This window comes from Urocampus carinirostris, chromosome 6 (assembly GCF_059441175.1).
Source record: "Urocampus carinirostris isolate Australia breed hairy pipefish chromosome 6, RoL_Ucar_1.0, whole genome shotgun sequence".
NCBI classification, from domain to species: domain Eukaryota; kingdom Metazoa; phylum Chordata; class Actinopteri; order Syngnathiformes; family Syngnathidae; genus Urocampus; species Urocampus carinirostris.
In genome coordinates, this window is record NC_142354.1 from 35,594,485 (window position 1) to 35,613,711 (window position 19,227).

A 19,227-nucleotide genomic window follows, 5' to 3' on the forward strand; every position below is an offset into this window, starting at 1 on the left:
CTGCTACGTTACTCGTCACGCGTTTTCACCACGGAGTTGCCATATCGTCCAAAGAGGCTGTCTGCTACCAAGAGACGACGTCCCAAGCCTGCTCCACCGAACCTTGTCCAAATAAATCCTTTAACTGACGCTATTGGATCCGAGTGCTTGTTCTGGTCCATGACATTCGTAGTTTAAAATTACGTGTCTTGATAAATGCACACACAACGTTAAAAATCGCAGATGAAAGTCACAGATTTATTTGTGATCCTGAAAAACACGTGTGGAAAAATTGCGAACCTTTTTGAGGAGCATTTAATGACCTCAAACAACAGGACTATGGATTGATTCCCACTGGATTTGTTCTTTTGGTGGTACTGGAGAAATTGGAATACTGGCTTTGAAAGTCCTTAAAAAGGACTTGAATTTGGCCCTGTTATTGGTTTTCCACCATTTTTAATCACTTTAATAGGCATTATCAGTGTTAATTTTACCTCTGAAAAGTGATGGGTCCCGGGGACTCGCATGCTCAAAAATCTATGAGTCCCAACAGACATCTATGGGTCCCCAAAATTTAGTGTTATCGAGGTTGAAATTGTAAATCGGCGACAAATATATAATGTAAATATATATATTTATTCAGTTTTAATCATCACAGTTTATTGGTAATAGTAGTTATCACTTCAAGATTTTTCAGTTCACAACAATATTGTACATTATACAAAATAATATTGCTGAAATAATTATATTAATCTATATTTTCATTGAGTTTTAATCATCACAGTTAATTGGTAATACAAAGCAGTTATCACTTCAGATTTTTTAGTTCATATATTCTTCGTGGTTTGCTGTCACGCCACAGTTGTAATGCCTTCTCAAGGTCCAATCCATTATCATCCTCCTCATAGCGTAACCAGATATAAAATTAAATCAATTTTGGCAGAAAAGTCCTTATCTTGCTTAGGAGTATTATTTTGTTTATTTTCTTTCGTCGAGTCGTTCGCTTCAACACACGTGTTTTCCTAGCCTCTTACGTTTTCCTAGCGATCTTCCGAAGAATTTCTCCGTTTTTTCGTGCCGGAATTATTGCCGTTGTTATCACTTTTGGCATTATGTTTCGACCTATTACTGACACTGAAAAAATTACCAATTTTGTGTTGATTATCACCTTAAATCGATGACAACCACCACAACAATGACGTAATCTCGAAGCAACGAGATCTCGTTTGCCGAGATCGGCATGCAGACGAAAACTCGAACCGCAGGACCAAAACAACAATGGCGGATCTGCCTGATGAAAAGTTTGGAGTGCGGTAAATCTTTGTTAAAAATAAAAGTAATCGGGTAATAATGACAATTTTGTGTCGAAAAAGTTGATTCGACACTATGCGTCCCCAGAAAAAATGATGCGTCAAGGACGCAGGGACGCGGGCAAACGAGAACACTGCATTATAAAAACAGGTTTTAGATCTAATACTAAAACATTGCAAAGCTCAGTGACTTTTCCCCCATCTTAAACATGCACAGGACGTTCTTCCCTTGAGCTGCTAATTAACCTCTTCTGTCAACTGCAACGACAAATATAGATTTCTTATAATCTCTCTTTTTTCCTCAGCTCACTTCGCTCCTTGAATCAATGTTTTCACCTGCCTTTGAGTCGTGCAGGCAGGCAGGTGTCTGTGATTTGATGTGGGGATCAGGGAACTCTATTTCTTTGGACTCACACATGCACTCTCACACACAAACACACACTCCGCGTATCAGTGGTAGACGAGCGTGAAGAGCATCTGAGCGACAGCATCCGAAAATATAGAGATAAGGTGTAATCTGTTGCCAATTATTTCTGCTTGACAGGCGCAGGTAAGCAGCAATCAGTTCCTGTGGCGCATGTTCCCAGTCCATAGTCCCGACCCCTACCGAGCAGGCGAGCAAATGTTTACGAGGCGGATACAAAGCCCGGTCGGGCTCCTCTAATAGCCAAAGTCAACTCTCAAAACAGGACACAGACCTTGGGCCTTGAATGCACAAAGAAAGCATGTTCCAAGCATGTTACAAGCAAAATGGCCTGCCTTTGCCAGGCCGATAGAAGATTGGATTCGGCTGCTTGGAGTGGTCGGTGGTCCTGAGCTGCAGTACCCAATTTGGCCGCCAGAAAGCATCACAGACCCCACAAAAGCAGACCACATGAAAGAAGAGTTGTTCTGAGATTGTCGGTATTTATTGGGGGTGCCTTGACACGACACCTAGATAGAGACACTTGTGAATGCCTAAAGTACAATTGTGTAAATTTTCACAAAAATCGGTTGATCCGTTTCAGTGTTTGATTTACACTCTACTGTAACTCATAAGACTTTCATTTCTGATACATTGTCTATGGCAACACCATCCACGTTCCCCGGTTTTATTTTGCTTTGTGGCTACCGAAGAACATCACTTTAGTTTTGTTTCATTTTTAAGATAATGTATTTATATGCATCGATTTATTTAGGTTATTTAATTATTCTAGTCAGCTGTAGCCCCCTCTGTTCTAGAAGACAAATGCAGAGTAACAACTAACTAAATACAACTAATACTGGCTTCCTCCCCTCCAGTAACTGTAAAAAAATGCAATCTTGCTAGACGGTCAAAAATGTATTTGTGAGAGCTTATCGCTAACATAGACTTGTGTCAGCATTATTCAGCAGACGCTAGACTGTCAACTGTCTTGGAAGGTTTATCCCGAGGGATATGTGTAAGAATATGATTTATTTCATGAACACATTTGTTTCAAATCTTGATTAGGGATCAAAGACACATTTTTAAATAAAATGTGTGTAATCATGGTGTGTAATTATGATAAACGAGAAGAATGTTAAATTTCACTAAAGGACAATGCAGGAATATAAAATCTGATCAGTATTTCAGATTAAAATAATATGTTAGCAAACAATAGCTTTTTAATGTATTTTTTTTTCTCAAAAAATATCTCCTTTGTCATCTTAAAATCGACACATATAGTTCACTTGACAGGGGTTACCTATGCTTTTGCATGCACGGCTGCTGACAAGTCATAGCACGGAGGGGGCACGCCTCAACATCAAGCCACCCAAAATCCACGCAGATGTCTGGACAAGTGTGGTGGGGTTTTCTGCCCCCCACCCCAAAATCCCCTTTCATCTCTCAGCAGACTCTATTTGTAAGACAGGCTTAACCAGAAGTAATCAGAATGTGGAAGAGCTGACACTATTCTCCAAAGCTAGTATCTCTTAGCTGAAAGAAATTCATGTACACCCGAGGTAAGCGCAACCGCATACAGCAGGTGGACAATGCCACAAGTATTGTGTTGTAAGAGATACTGTGTGCTGTAATAAAGTAATGGGGACCACATTCGGTTCCATCAAACGCAAATTATATCCACCCAGGGCATGAAACACAAGACAAACATCTCTGAAAAACGTGCCTTTAATTTGTCTGGAAATAATGAGCACGTCCAAGCTGTTTTAAAATCACAATAATGTGCAACAGACGCTGTGGTTTTTTTCATAGACACGCATTGTCATTGTTGAATTGACCAGTAGGTTTTCAATTGCATTTCTAACATCATATCAAAGTGCTGTATTCTCAGCACTATAAGGCGCACCGGGTTATAGGGCGCACCCCCAAAAAATAGTTTTTGGTCCTATATTTTCCATACATAAGGCGCACCGGATTATAAGGCGCTACAATGGGAATGTCGACAAAACAGTCAGATAGTCCGGTCAAACTTATTACCCCCTTAACATTCCGAAAGCTTGCAAAGACGCAAATACGTGTCGAGAACACGTGCGGATGCGGTGTCCGTAAGATGTCACTCAAATGCATCGTTCCATCATTCGGAAGGTTAAAGTCTTGGCATTCAAGAAATGCTAACCATTCCTTAGTATCTATTTTCTTTTTTGCTGGCAACTGTGTGGACAGCAAAGTAAGAATTTTATTGTGCACAGAAACAGGTTTTTTATTGTGCATATGACAATAAACACTTTAAATTGAATTTAGTTTAAAAATAGACTCATCACAGAAACATCAAGATCGTTCTAAAACAAGATACCGGAAAAATATAAAGCCGCATAGCTCACCTAAGTTCTCTTGCAGCCATCACGTTCAATAATGATACGTAACCACGGTCTTCTTACAACCGTGAGGGTAGTAAATCCAGGAGAGTAAAATATTTACAAATACAGAATAGTAAAAAATGTTTTCTCTATGCCGTAGTGCAACCCAACGTGGGATTCACATTCATCTTTTTCGGCCAATTGCAGGCTTTGTTTCGCCCCTTTAGCCTATGCGAGCCTGTAAATGATAAAAAGGATCCGCCCCCTTTACCTCCGAATAACTTTAGCCAATAGTGACTGATTCAAATGATGATTGACACATTGGTTAGGAAATGAAACGCCGGTATATAAATCCCAGCATACACCGCGGACTACTTCACCTTCAGGGGAAAATCTAGTCGGCGGCTGCTTGCCTTAGTTGCAAGACTTTGCGACTTAATATTGATCCATATATAAGGTGCACTGTATTATAAGGCGCATAGTTAGCTTTTGAAAAAAATAAAGGATTTTAGGTGCGCCTTATAGTGCGGAAAATACGGTAGTATTGTGTTTCTTTTTAACATTATCCAGGCGTTATGAATACAGGCATTGATGGATGACTAGTGAAAATGTACACGCCTTTTGTTGCTAAAGCACCTATTTGCTGGGCAAAGGCATTATGTTTCCCTCAGATGCACAAAATGTAGTTTTGATCATTCCAATGGAGAAGCTAATATCTTTTTATTGAGTTGTTGAATTCCATGGTAAGGTGTAATGGCTTTATTATTGAGTCAAGGAGATTTCGCTTAAGCGTCCAGTGGGGCTTTTTATTGTTCATTTGCCAGACATTATAGGCTTTAACAGTATAGTGTTGTTCTTTATACTGCATAAGTGCATATGAAGACGGGTGGTGAAATTATGTCTGCAAACGTACATGTGCAAACATGAAGAATACTGTTGACGTTTTTTCTGTCTCCAGGCAGTCTTTGTTGCAACATTAAGCTACCAGAAATATGCAGACCTCCATGAGCGTGTGATGTCTTTTATTGCTTTTTTTGTAATTTCATATCATGCGAACATGGCAAAACATCATTTACACAATTCGCCTAAGGGGCTTTGGTTCAGATAATGGATGAATGGATGGATGTATATTAAAAGCTGTCTGAAGAGCAATCATGCTGTATAAATTTTGCAGATTGCAATTGATGGTGAAACTCGTGTGGACTTATTTTGATAAAGTAAGCCATTGTTTAAATGAGGATAATTTAGAAGTGTGTTCTGTAGGTGTAATTTCTAATGATAGCTTTTTGGAGGACTGAGGTGGGTCAGTGTGTTCTCCTTCTTTTAGCATCTGACTTTTATGGCTGGATTTACGCCTGGCTATTCAAAACACCTATTTCTTTTGTTTGGCTTAAGAGGTTCGAATCGGAATCATTATAAACATTTTGTTGTAAGTGTCCAAATACATGTGTTAAATTGGAATCAGGCATTTGGTGCAGCCAATTTAACCGTGGCACCTTTTAGTCCTTCGGTCCAACATTAACACACACAATTTAACTTGAGTCTAAACCTAAACCAACCCATCCAAGACCACCTTGAAAAAAAGGTCAGGTAATTGTGGGAAAACGACCCAGCTGGACCATCAGGCGCTAAACAGATGTTGATGAAGCACCCACAGCTTTGGAGTCAGCTGAGATAGTCATCCTCAAACCTCTAGAGACACCTTTTCAGGATCATATTCACCATTTAGCGCTGGTCGGTTCCCACTTGCACTCCTGCTGTGTGCAGATGTGATCAGAGTGAGGTGTCATGGTTAGTGAGAGATTGATTCAGCATTCAGTCTCATATATCATTTTACCTTCTGCAAAAGCTTCCACTGATAGCTGAGAGGTCTGCAGGCCCTCTGGCACTGGACTCACAATTTGAACATGTCTTTTTAAAAGTGGAAATAACCTTGAATGGTTTTTTTTCTGCTTTTTTTTCCCGGATATTCCAAGCAAAGCAGGCAGATGTTCTGGCATCTCCCAGTCAAAGGAAAGTGTAGTCCATCCTGTATATCCTATTGCACATGAGTGAGCCAGAGAACAGCAGGGGGTTTCTCTGCTTCCACTGAACAGGTACACGAGCAGGTCTTCTGGTTTTCTCGGCAAATAAATCCTTAGCTTTGTCAGAGTTTTTTTTCCCAAGAATGTTTGAATGGGAGCAAAAGATTGGAAGGTACTGGGCGGACACTGGGCTGTGTTCCTTCCTCTTCGCAATTACTCACTGAAAGCCTCCCACCTGCCTAGGAGGGCCGGATGTTGCAACGTTGCACGTGATGTGATTAAAGACGTTAAGGAGTGAGCAGGTCTCTGCGGCTGGACAATTTGCAGTTGAAGATTAGCACTGCTCGTTCCCGTCATTGTGCAACAGAGGTAAAACAAGTCGGAGGGAAGCCAGGATCGCAAGTGATCTGGCTTTTGTAATGTTGACCCTCAGACTCTAGTCAGTGTTCACTCAGGGCGTATCTGGTTAGAAAAAGCAGAAGAGGACTGAATGGATGCAGATTACGTTTGTTTTGATATACCCAGCGTTGATTAATGTTGGGGTTCAGTTCCCCCATCCCCCACGAGCCCTATGAGCTCATTTCAATTGAAAAGAAGTGGCACTGGGTCGAAATGTAAACATCCATCTATTTATTTTCTCTAGCACTTGTCCTCATTTGGGTCATGCATGAACTGGAGGTATTGCAGGTAACTTGGGTGAGAGCCGAGCTATACTCTTCAATGGTTCCCAGTCAATGTATTTATTATTATTCAGCCAGTATCAACCATCAACATGATATCTGCCGGAAATCATTTTGTCACGCGAAGCTATCGACGTGACTTGTCGCCTTCGATCGGCGCTGGGTTTTTAGACCCAACTGCTGTGTTGGGAGTCATTAGGTGACCAAACCCCCCAATTCCAACCCTTAATGCCGAGCGCCAAGCAGGGAGGCAATGGGCACCAATGTTGTAAGTCTTAGGTATGACTCGGCCGAGGCTTGAACCAGCGACCTCCCAGTCTCGGAGCGGGCGCCCTACCATCTAGGCTACCGAGCTGGTCAATGACTGGGCATATATTCAATTCAGAACATATCATTTACATTTAGACCCATGCACAATTTCTAGCCTTACAGTCCCAGTTTATGTAGCACCCTCTGGTGGTAAAAGTGCTTTAGACACTTCTTCACCGCCTGCATCTTGTACTTGTCTCCCATCTGCTTTTACCAACTTTTCCCCTCGTCTTCAGACTTGCCTCTCATTTTAACACATGTTCTTATGGCTTGCCAATCCTCTTTTGTTCGTGGAGCTTCCATGACCCTTCGCTCGCGCAAATGCTCTTTTGTCTTCAATTTAGTGCTGCAACAACGAATCGACAATATCGATTAAAACCAATGATTAAAAGCGTTGGAACCTAATTAGATCATGGATTTGTTGTATCACGTGATTTATGAGTCATCAAGAACGTTAAATCAATGCAAATTAGAGAGTACACCGTTTCGCTTTGACACTGGGAATTGTAGTACCACTTTGGTCCGGCAGACAGTTTTTATAAAAAAGTTCTGTTAAATTTTTTGTGTACGACATTTTGAGCATTGAATCATTTACAAAAAAAAATTACGTGAAAGTTTCAACTGTGTAGTGTTTGACTTGAAGTTAACAATTTTCATGGGAACAGACAGAAATATAGAGAAAAAAAAATCTGAAAATAAGTCTAAAATAAAGTAAAAAGAAAACTAATAATAATGACATGCTTAACTCTACCAAAGGGGCAAATTCTTGGGGAAATTTTCATTTTCATATGCAATGTTTATCATATTTCAAAATGTAAGCCCCCAAAACAAATTTGTTGACCACATTTTGAAAAGTGGGTTTGTTTACAGTTTTGATTATTATTTTTTTTTTGTGGATTAAAAAAATCTTCACGAATTGAAATGTATTGCTTTTTCTTTTTTGTTTCGTACCAGACCAAATTTAATATGATCTGTGGATAAGGTAGTCGTAAAAGAGTATCTTACACATTTGCAGGTGAATAGCATACATTTCTATGCATTTTTTTAAATTATCAAGTTAACAGTTTTATATCATTGAATATTTGGTTTTCTGTACTATTATATATCTGTCCAATACTTCAATATTTGAATAAATAGGAGGGATTCATTGATTTACGAGAAAAATTAACAAACAAATTCATCGATTAATTAAAAAATAATCGACTGATTCATCGATTATGAAATTAATCGTTAGTTGCAGCCCTACTTCAGCTATGTTTCTGATGCAGCATTCTTGATTGGTTAATTATTAGACACTATCACCTATCTGTGATGGGAAGTCTGAGTACCTTAGGATTAAACATAAAAGTTTAAGAAGAACATGCAAAAGCCAAAATACCAGATTGAAACACTGTAGTGATCATAACCATCAACTGAGCAGCAAAATTGTAAACTATACCCCAAAGTTAAGCTGCTACTGCTGCAGCTTTATAAAAATGTAACGCCTATTAACGGAACAGCTTTCTGAAAATCCAACAATTTCTTTTGCACTTGACATCAGCAGGACAGTGTCACATTTAGATTTTTCAAATAGCATGGCCACAGCTAAAACAAACTCCACAAAGTTAAGCATTCAATTAGCGATATGTTCATTCTTGTAGTAAAAATGCATTTTGTGGAAAAAGAAGGATTGGCTATTTAGTTTGATAAATGTTTGTCTACATTGTTGGATGGTTTTTAGCAGAGCAATCAAGGGAGGAGACCATATCTTGTTAAGAGTCTGGAATAAGATGAATAAACTAAGTATGATACAGAACAATACCGTAAATTCCGGACTATAGAGCACACCTGATTATAAGCCGCACCTACCACATTTCAAGAGGATACTTACAAAAGGCGCACCTGTATATAAGCCGCATGCGCCCACATTAATACAGGTAACACAATCACATAATTAACTCAAACCCGACTTTGAGTCCCGCGATTGTAACTGGGTATAAAGTTCACAGTCCAATAACCAAAGCCGGCAAAATGAACGGAAAATGATACCGGTACTTAAGGTTTGATGCAGATCTGCAGAGTCCGGGTCTCGTTGAAAATAATCCAAGGGAAAAAAATGTATATTTACAAAGGTAAAGGTGGGAAAAATATATATCCACTATTGTCCGCTGCGACCACAAACACGTCTCACCTTTACTCCACTTCCCGTCAGCCCCCGTTGTTTTCGCCCCTTCTTTTTGATTTGCCCGTGGAAACACATCAGAAAAAGTCTCTAAAATAAATACATTACAAAAATACACAGTTGCAAATACATATTATACATGGTTACACATATTTACAAAGAAAGATGGTACACCGAGAGAGTTTTCAAAGCTTTAATAATAATATTATAACTTTCATCCCAAACCGTGCCTGTGAAGGGTAGCAAAACGCTACTAGAAATGCGCTCGTAGCACAGTAAACGGCTCTGTTAAAAAAACATACCGTACTTGTAGTAATCACGGTAAACCGTCCTCACATTCCTCCTTATAACTGACGACATCAAAGTCGTCTTCCCCAGTATGGGTAAGAGACTATGTCATATAGAAGTCGTCCCACGCTCCCTTATTCAAAAACACGCTAGCAACACGCTCGCAAAGTAATGTTTACGTGCAGTAGCTCTGTTTCCTTCTTTATCGGACTGCTCGATTGCATTTAGCTTGAAAGCTGCTTCATGTGCCTTTCTTTTTGCAATTTGCATGGTGAGGATATTTCTACGCTAATTTAATTTGTGCACAAGCTAAGAAGTTGCAGTCTTCCTCGGCGCATATATTCCACCGGTCTAAATCTTACCTTTTGTACTTGAGCGCCGCTGGCGGCTGTAAGAAAAAATACATAAATTGGCCGCATCACTGAATAAGCCGCAGGGTTGAACGTTTGGGAAAAAAGTAGCGGCTTATAGTCCGGAATTTACGGTATAAACAGCATAGAAAATTGTCTGGAGTGTCATCAATTCCCCTGTTGGTTTACTGCACGTTATAGGAAGAGTTATTTATATTTACTGAAGTGACTTGCAGTTGCATAGCTGTTTTAAAATAAGAAGCATATTGTGTACAATAACTTTGGGGCGTCTGAGGGTTCTCTGCCTCATTACTACTGTGTTTGCCCATGTGGCTTTATTATATGCGTCTTTGTGTATATGGGTGGTTGAAAGTGGTCAAGATAACCTTACAGCCTATCCGAACGAGCGGATAAATTGAGATTTTGGCGCCACAATGGAGCAGCAGGCACACCATCCCTTGTGACCACGTCTGTGATTTGTGTTTCCCAATTTTACTGTATGTTTTCCTACCACCACAGTCCCGAACAAAACCGTTTATTTTCATCCTCTCTCTCTACGACAGAGTTAAAGTCGACCGGAACGGCTCACCACTTCTCCTTCTTGCTAAACTCCAGCGACTATCGAATTCTTCGCATGGATGAGGACCACGACCGCATGTATGTGGGCAGCAAAGATTACATCCTGTCTCTGGATCTGCACGACATAAACAAGGAGCCACTCATTGTAAGGATTGTCATGCTATGGCCAAAAAATCTAGCATAGGTTGGCGACATTTATGCAGTTTAGCATGTTGACTGCTGTTCTTGTTTTCGCTTTTAGATCCACTGGCCCGTTGCCCCTCAAAGGAAGTCTGAATGTGTCCAGTCTGGAAAGGACACCAATGTGAGTGGTCCATTTATTCCTATTGTGCATGGTGTACGCCCACCAAACATTGGCCAATAATCCCAATTTTTATTTCCTGAACTACAGATTGCATCAGTATTTAATGACTCAGTATAATTGGTCAGACAAAAGATAATCTTGCTTTCCCAACTTTAATTGGAAGCTGAAGAGACAAAAAAGTCAAATTTGGCCTGATATCCGGAATTATTTTTTAGCGGTACCTCTATGTACTAGCTCAATGTGTTCCAGGATCGTGCTCGTAGCTCGACTAGCTCCTGTAAAGAGCAAATGTCCCCACTACAAAATGATTAAAAACATATTGGTCCGTTCCCAACCTACAAAAAGTTTTCAAGTTCACCCTAAATAGCGCTAAAACGCATCCTCCTGATAACTAAGAAAACATTAGAATAGTCATTAAACATACAAAATAAAGTAAATAAATAATATGATATTGGCAGGGTTGGGTAGGGTTACTTTAACTTGATTACTTTCAATTACTTTTGGATTACTCCAATACCAAATATGCTAATAAAAGACAAAAGAAACTAAATATGAATAAAACGATGACTCACAACACGTGGTAAGCTTTCTCTCCTGGCTTTAATCTCTTTGATCTCCGGCAAAACTAACATAAAATGCGACAGAAACAAAATGAAAATAAATCCAAACAGCTTGCCAACATCATTTTTGCCGTTCCACGTATTCCGTTACTCCCAAAGCCTGCACAAAATTTAGTCATTTTATTCATATTTAGTTTCTTTTGTCTTTTATTAGCATATTTGGTATTGGAGTAATCCAAAAGTAATTGAAAGTAACCCTAAGTAAGTAAGTTAAAGTAACCCTACCCAACCCTGGATATTGGTGAAGGGCAGCACGGCGGCGCAGTGGTTAGCGCGTGTGCGGCACAGTTCTAAGGTCTTGGGAACCTCCTGTGTGGGTTCAAATCCAGCTACCGGACTTCCTGTGCGGAGTTTGTATGTTCTCCCCGTGCTTGAGTGGGTTCCCTCCGGGCACTCCAGTTTCCTCCCACATTTCAGGTGGATTGGCCGATCCAAATTGTCCCTAGGTGTGAATGAGCGAGTTGTTAGTCCCTGTGTGCCCTGCGATTGGCTGGCAACCAGTTCAGGGTGTCCACTGCCCACTGCCCGATGATTGCTGGGGGCTCCAGCACCCCGGCGACCCTACTGAGGATAAGCGGTGCTGCTAATGAGACATGAGATGAGATATTAGTGAAATATAATACAAATTTAGCTCCAGCACCATAGCGACCTTAGTGAGGATAAGTCGTGCATAAAATTAATGGATGCAAAGCGAGTTTATTGTTATCTCTTAACCTGGAGGGTGTTGGTGTAATGGAGGCGTGTACGTGGGTTGTGGGAGAAGTGAGAGAGCAGGAGAGACTGTTGATGATTCCTGAGCACTTACTGGACCCTTACAGTTACTGTAACTTTAAATGCATATCGACAAAAAAACATTTTTCACAGCACATTTTTGGGGCCTGTTTCATCTTTTATTTATCAATTTATCTTGCCCTTTTAGTTGGATTCGAAACACTTTCACTTTCTAAAGGTCTTTTTTTTTTAAAAGGGGGGATTTGTCTCTGCATCCCCTTCAAAATGTTAAGGAAATGTGTAAAGAGATTTGCACGACCAGTTGCTACTTTTTTTGGAAGTTTATTTTTACCAAAGCAGCAACTTCCCGCCCGTTTGGCCAGCAAATCTCTAATTTCCTTTGCAGATGTCATCAAACCCAAACTAGGACGAGATAAAGTTGGCAGTGAGCGGTCACTAGTGGTAGCCAACGGGAATGCTCGTAACTTGGATTTTTCTACTTACATCGAACAAGATCTTTGTTCCAAATACATATCGTATATCGAAATTCTCTTGTCTAGATTTTTTTTTTAATTAATTGATTGATTGACATTTTTTCCCATTGGACGTCATATGCATTTCATAACGAACCTTCAAAAGTCAATATTTCTTATTGGCTGTGTGTTAATTCATTCATTTTTCCTTGGAACTTTGTTACTCTCTTTTTTATGGTTCCTCTCAAAAAGGTGAGGGCTTGACAATTCTTCTTACTCATTGTCTAGGCTATTCCACAGTTTTGGTTCATAACAGACAATTAAAAAGGATCTAAGTCGTTCTATATTGCAGAGCCATTAGTTGATGATTTATATAAAATCATATCCTAAATGTTTTCTCTTAGAGAGGCTTTCTAAGTTTGTAGGATGGCTTTCTTCGCTGCTCTATACATCATGGCGGTTTGAAATTTTATTAATTCTTGTAGCTTTTGTTGTTTTATGTCTATGAAAAGGTTATTAGTATGTGCTCTATAGCTGGCTTTATATATATATTTTTATTGTTCTTATTGCTTTTTTTGTATCTTAAATAGTGTATCTAGGGTTGATGGATAAGTAATACCCCTAATCTCAGCACATTGTGTTAGATTATGTAATAAAAGAAAGCAATAGATGTTTATTGGTTTTGGTTTAGCAAGCCAAAGTATGGAGATGTTTATAGCAACCTTTTTTTGTATTGTGTTTAGCTGAGGTTTAAAATTTTGTTTTTCATCAAGTAATATTCCAAGCACATTGCGATTAGAAACCACTTCAATTTAAGATTTGTCAATGTGGATTATTATTTCATGATCATTTATTTTTCTTCCAAACAGGATGTATTTAGTCATATTTGTATTGAGGGTAAGTTGGTTCATGCTAAACCATGTGTGAAACTTTTGTAATTATTGATTTATTGTTAGTTAAGCTGATTTAAATTATCATCAATATGTTTGTGTCATCAAAAAACAAAATTAGTTGAAACTTTTTTGAAATTGAACATATGTCATTTATATATAATGTAAAAGGTTTTGGTCACAGGACAGATCCATGAGGAACACCACACTTGATTGTTGACATAAGACTTATGACTATCCCAGGATAGTTATAGTTGTCTATTATTCAGGTAGCTTCGTAGCCAGTTTAATTCAACATCTCTAATATCTGAATTTCTTAGCTTGTAAATTAATATTGCATGATCAATCGTGTGAAAAGCTTTTTTAATATCAATAAACATCCCCTTCTATATAGAGGTACCACTGTATACAGTTCGATGATTTTTCAATATATGAGGATTAGTTGATCATAAGTTCCCGATACAGTAGATTCATCCATCCATGTTCCATACCGCTTTTCCTCACAAGGGCTGTGGGGTTGCTGGAGCCCATCCCAGCTGTCTTCGGGCAGATGTCACTAAATAACACACACTTCACTTTAAAGAGCACGACAAAACAGTCTGTGATCAAACAGTAATAGCTTAGATTCTACACAACAATTTGTGAGTAGTTAAGTCCTTGAATGTTGAATCACTACTTGGCAGGCATTCACTGGATCACAAATTCCTTATTGCAATTGCGCTGAGGTCATCAATGGAAGCCAGAATTTTGGGAAGGGGGTTTTCTTTCAAAGTGCCACTTGGCTGTCACACACGCATCCAGGATAGCGATGGCGTTGATTGCTGATTGCTAACAGATGCTCTCAATGACGCTCAAGGGATCGCCTCCCCGGACCCAGTCGCATGGAGTAGTTTCAATAGAACACAGGAAATAATGGCATATTACGCACACGAATGTATATATAGGGACTAAGACCCAGGCAGGGGTGAAGGCCCCCTTAAATGACTATTTGTTATTCGTCTTTTTGGGGGGCTAATCGCTGTCACAGCGTGTATCCTGGTGAAAGTATGTTTATTCTTGGGCTATCAAACTGGACCCCCTGAAACTCCCCTGTGTTCCCTGGAAAGCTTTGAAAACCGGTTTCACTGATCTGATCGACATGAAATTAAATGAAAATGTTCCGAATAACAGGGTATGAAAACGTATCCAAATTCTGACAGGGAATCAGCCATTTAAATCTGCCCCAGTCACAAGAAGGTACGTAGATTTCGATGGCCAACTGGAGGCCAGCGGGCCTAGAATCAATACCATACTGCATTACACACGTCACATACTTATCTCGTTGCATTCAATGTTTTCACAACGTTGATATCGATGAGGATAAAGACAATTCAATGCAATTCATATTATTCACAACACCGTTAGGTAAAATTTACCGTCTGCTTATTACATTTAATTTAGTTGTCATATATGCAAAAATATGATTGAATGGTTTGTGACCTGCCTTTGGGTCTTGATCTTTATGGATCAAGCACTATATTTCGGGTTTTAGACTGTCCTCAAAACCAGCTGCCAATGCCAACTTTGGAATAAAAGCCTTCCAAATCCTGCATTGATGTGAATGCAATTGTTATTTGTATTTTGAAATCCTGATAACATTTGACGTTTAATGTCTTGGCTCAAGACTTGGAACTTTTAATTTAATAGAAACGCGCTCCTAAACCAGATCTACTGGATAATATGATGATGTTAAAGGAGAGATGCGTTGTTTGAGCTGACGTTGAAATTGAAAAATTGTCTCTTTTAATTATGTGTTAATATTTCCCAAGTGAGTTCAAAGAGCCCTTATTCTTTATTTTCCACTGCGCCCATCTGCTTTTATCTGAGTCGTTCGGGGCTGAGCACATTTGGTTCCAGGAATGGAGACTGGGGCTGTCATGGTTGCCATGGCGCCCACTTGGCCGCGCCCGTGTGTGTAACGGTTGCCATGGTGCCCAATTGGCCCCGCCCATGTTGTGCCAGCTGCGGCTCGTTTAGAGATTGACTTTCTGCGTATATGAAGCTCAGCGCTCTCTTGCTTCAGTGTCAGCCCGTCAACGAACTTCTGCCCCACAAGAAGTAGGTTCTGTCCTGTTTTCCTGTGATATCTGCAGTCCGGTATTGTTCCTGTTTATTTTTGTACTGTTTAATTTTGTACTGTTTAATTTTGGGTTCTAGTTTTGTTTTCCGTCTATTCTTGTCCTGTTGGTTAGTTTCTCCAGTTTTGGTTCCCGTCTAGTTTCTCCTGTTTATTTTCGTTACCCTGATTATCGATCTCGTCGGTCTCTGGCGTCCTGTCCTTTCACGCCAGACCGGCTTCTTAACGTGCATGACTCCCCATTTCCCATAAAATAAAGGGCTTGTGTGAGAACGTCACGCGATTGGGTCCTCTATCTGTTCTGGTTCTGACCAGGGCCAGTGCTAGAGATTGACGTCATGCTCGTCCCCACAGTGTTTATTTATGTATTTATTTAATCATTCTTTTGTTTATTTATTTATTTATTGTTAGTGTTACATACAAAATGTGAAAGTAAGAAATTTCCAGCTTTAAGTAAAGTGCAAAAACCACCCAAAACTTCACGAAAGATGAAAAAAGAAGAGTTTATTTGAGCGTGTCTATAAATGCATGTACTTGATAAATGCACGCACATGAACAAGCTGACTGAGGCTTCCATGATGAGCCAAGAGATGGTGGCAGAGAGTAACAAAGTTCCAAATTCCGTACACCTCCTCTAACAAACAGCTAGTTTTCAGTTAGTTAGTCTGTTACTGTATGATAGGGCCATTTTAGCAACCAGCCACCAAAAAGAAGCATAAGCATTGACATGGTAGCTATGAGAAGCAATGGTATTCCAAACTCTTAACAGATGCTGCGAAAATCTCAAAAAAGGCATGTAAAATCCAAGGGGAACTGCCTTTATGTCTTGTAAAGGTTTATAGTTATCATTGGAATTGTTTCTTCCATTCACATTTTTAGAGGGTTATGAATTTCATTTTATGTCAAACTACTTCCATTCAAACCTGGTCCAATGTACCCATAGAACATGGAAACTCCCTATTGTTCCATGTTTCCATGATGAACATTGTTCTGTCATATCTCATCAGATCAACTTAGATATTTTTTAGCTTTTCCACATTATTCTGTTGATGCATATTTACTGGATACAGTCTTGCTGAAATAGTATCAGTACTGCATAGGAATCCAAATTATTATCTTGTAATCATTTCACATTTTGCGGTCCAAACAACAAGCAAGCATGTGTTTTAACCGCACATTAGTAGCTTCCATACTTCTCTGAAGTGTTAATATGATCCACACTTGCAAACAGGCACTAATCTGACCCTCCGCTCTCCAGCATCGGGTTGGAGCTAATCATACAAAAACCAGATTTGCTTTTGAGGTGCAGCCACACATTTCATCAGAAGGAGCCAAGTGGAGGGGAGTGACGACGTGGAGAAAGAAGCCTGCTGTTTATCCGACTGGAATGTTCATTTGTGCATGTTCGCTGACCCGTTGCCTCTCTCTTTCTCCTTCTCTCTCGACTTCTCAGCCTCCGGCTAGTCAGCGTCATCCTCTCATTGTTTGTATGAGAGATACGTGTGTGCAGGTTCCAAATTCCATCAGTAGACAAAATAAATTACGGTGGCTGGCGGGAGACAACTCGGGCAATCTTCACCTTCTCTTAAGGGGCCAGACAGATGATGACAATTCAGAAGCAATTGACAGTGGATGTCGGGGCAGGCAGGGGGTCAAAGGCAATCATTCTTGCTGTGCTTTCAGTGGGAGGGAGGGACCACAACCGGACGCACACACATTACCACACACACCATGTACAACTCTGGAAACCTCGGACTCCTGCATCCTTTTTTTGCTAAGAAATGCTCAAAAAAAAGCTCATGTCATATCTTGCCTGCATAAAACTTTGTCTTTTTATTCAGTCGAATCAAACATGGGCCATGGCGGTGAGAGCACCAAATACAAAAGGGCCTAAATGTTGCTTTGTTGTCAAACGTATGGACCTGTTCCTGACACTAACTCAGGATAATCTTTTCAAGACATGAAATGAAATGATCTGCATTTATGTAGCGCTTTTCAAGTCAAGACTTCCCAAAACGTTTTACAGTGTGCTTCACATTTCCCAATAGCGGCCGTGCAGCCATGTAAGGCGCTAACCTGCTTATTGGGGGTATTAGGGGTTCAGTGTCTTACCCAAGGACACTTCGACATGTAACACGGAGGATTCGAACTGCGATCTCTTGATCCCAAGACGAGCGCTCTACCTCCTGAGCCACTGCCGCCCCAACATGTTACTTGAAGTGGTAAACGTTCAATTTGCAAATGTTCACATGCCCAGCTGTAGGGGGAAAACTGCCAGAAGCCTCACGTTTTTATTTTCTTTATGCAATTTGACAGTGTTGTGGTGACCACTGTTACCACTGAGGTCATCCACACGCTGAACAAACCAGATTACTCATATTTTAAAGCAACAGTATGCTAAGTAGTACAATACTTTGGGCCCAAAAAACGTTCAAGACAATTAAAGAGGTTTCCCCTCAGTCCTGACCCTGACAATCATTGCACGCTGCACAGTTCTGCTCTGAAGGGTTTTTCCAGCAATCTGGGCTTAGGCCCACGGCCGAGCATTGATGGAACGAGGCGACAGTGCAAATAGTCTGTTGTAAAATGTCTTTGCTTTAAGCTCAACACGGGGCTTTGTAAGCAACATTTATATATTATGTATTCGAACAAATGGGGTAGTGGTCTATTGAAATAATTCAACATTTTATCACTTCGCTCAAGCCAATCAGTGTTCACGGTTTATGGATCCTTTGACCATCTGGGTCGTCGGGGACGCACCTCTGGACAGTTCTATCTACTGCTGGCGGTACCTGGCCTGAGTCTAAGTCGTGTCAAATTTGGCACCTGTCCATTCCTTGATGTTTTTAGCCCAGTTATTTTTCTGTCCTCCTCTTCTTCTTCCCCCTTCATCTGTGCCCTGGAGAAGGATCTAGGCCAAACCCTTTGTACATGACCATACAGCTGCAGTTTTTGGGGCGGCAGTAGCTCAGGAGGTAGAGCGCTCGTCTTGGGATCAAGGGTTCCCAGTTCGAATCCCGGCTTGTCCGTGTTACATGTCGAAGTGTCCTTTGGTAAGACACTGAACGTCAATACCCCCAATAAGCAGGTTAGCGTCTTACATGGCTGCAATACAAGGCCGCTATCGGGAAATGTGAAGCACACTGTAAAGCGCTTTGGGAAGTCATTGACTTAAAAAGCGCTATGTAAATGCAGATCATTTCATTTCATTCATCTGTGCATAGTTGACAACAGTTCTTTGTAGGCTTCACTGTGCCTTATAATGGGGTTGCACACTGTTTTATTTGACACATTGGCTATGGAGCTGATGCCTAGAAGTTCACCCATTTATGTCATGTTGCGGAAACAGCACGGGGGGATGGATGCAAGACATTCATCACGTAAACAAATGTGCGACAATAGGGAAGAAAAGATTGACCATTGCAGTTTGTGGAGCACAGCTCCTGGCACCCAGACCAAACTAAGAAGGTTCTCAGCGAGTTTATTGAAGTGAGAAACAAGTTAAGGATTGGCAAGTTCTGATACATGGTTTCTGTATCAATATGGATTCGAGCCTTGAATAAACTAATGTTCGGTACTTGCGATGGTTGCCGATACTCTAAACCTAAAATGAGACATGAGACAAATTTGTACAGTTCCAATTTTGTTTCACTTCTGTTCTTTAGGTGGCTAT

At 40.3% G+C, this 19,227-nt stretch overlaps 1 protein-coding gene across 1 annotated transcript in view; it reads left to right on the forward strand.

Moving 5' to 3' along the window:
* LOC148364675 (semaphorin-3F-like) overlaps window positions 1–19,227 on the forward strand; it is a 117,312-nt gene that overhangs the window by 48,921 nt on the left and 49,164 nt on the right. Inside the window, exons 3-4 of the mRNA XM_088338856.1 lie at window positions 10,425–10,585; window positions 10,682–10,744. Of these exons, the coding sequence (XP_088194982.1) occupies window positions 10,425–10,585; window positions 10,682–10,744 (224 nt within the window). The remainder of the gene's footprint in view (window positions 1–10,424; window positions 10,586–10,681; window positions 10,745–19,227) is intronic.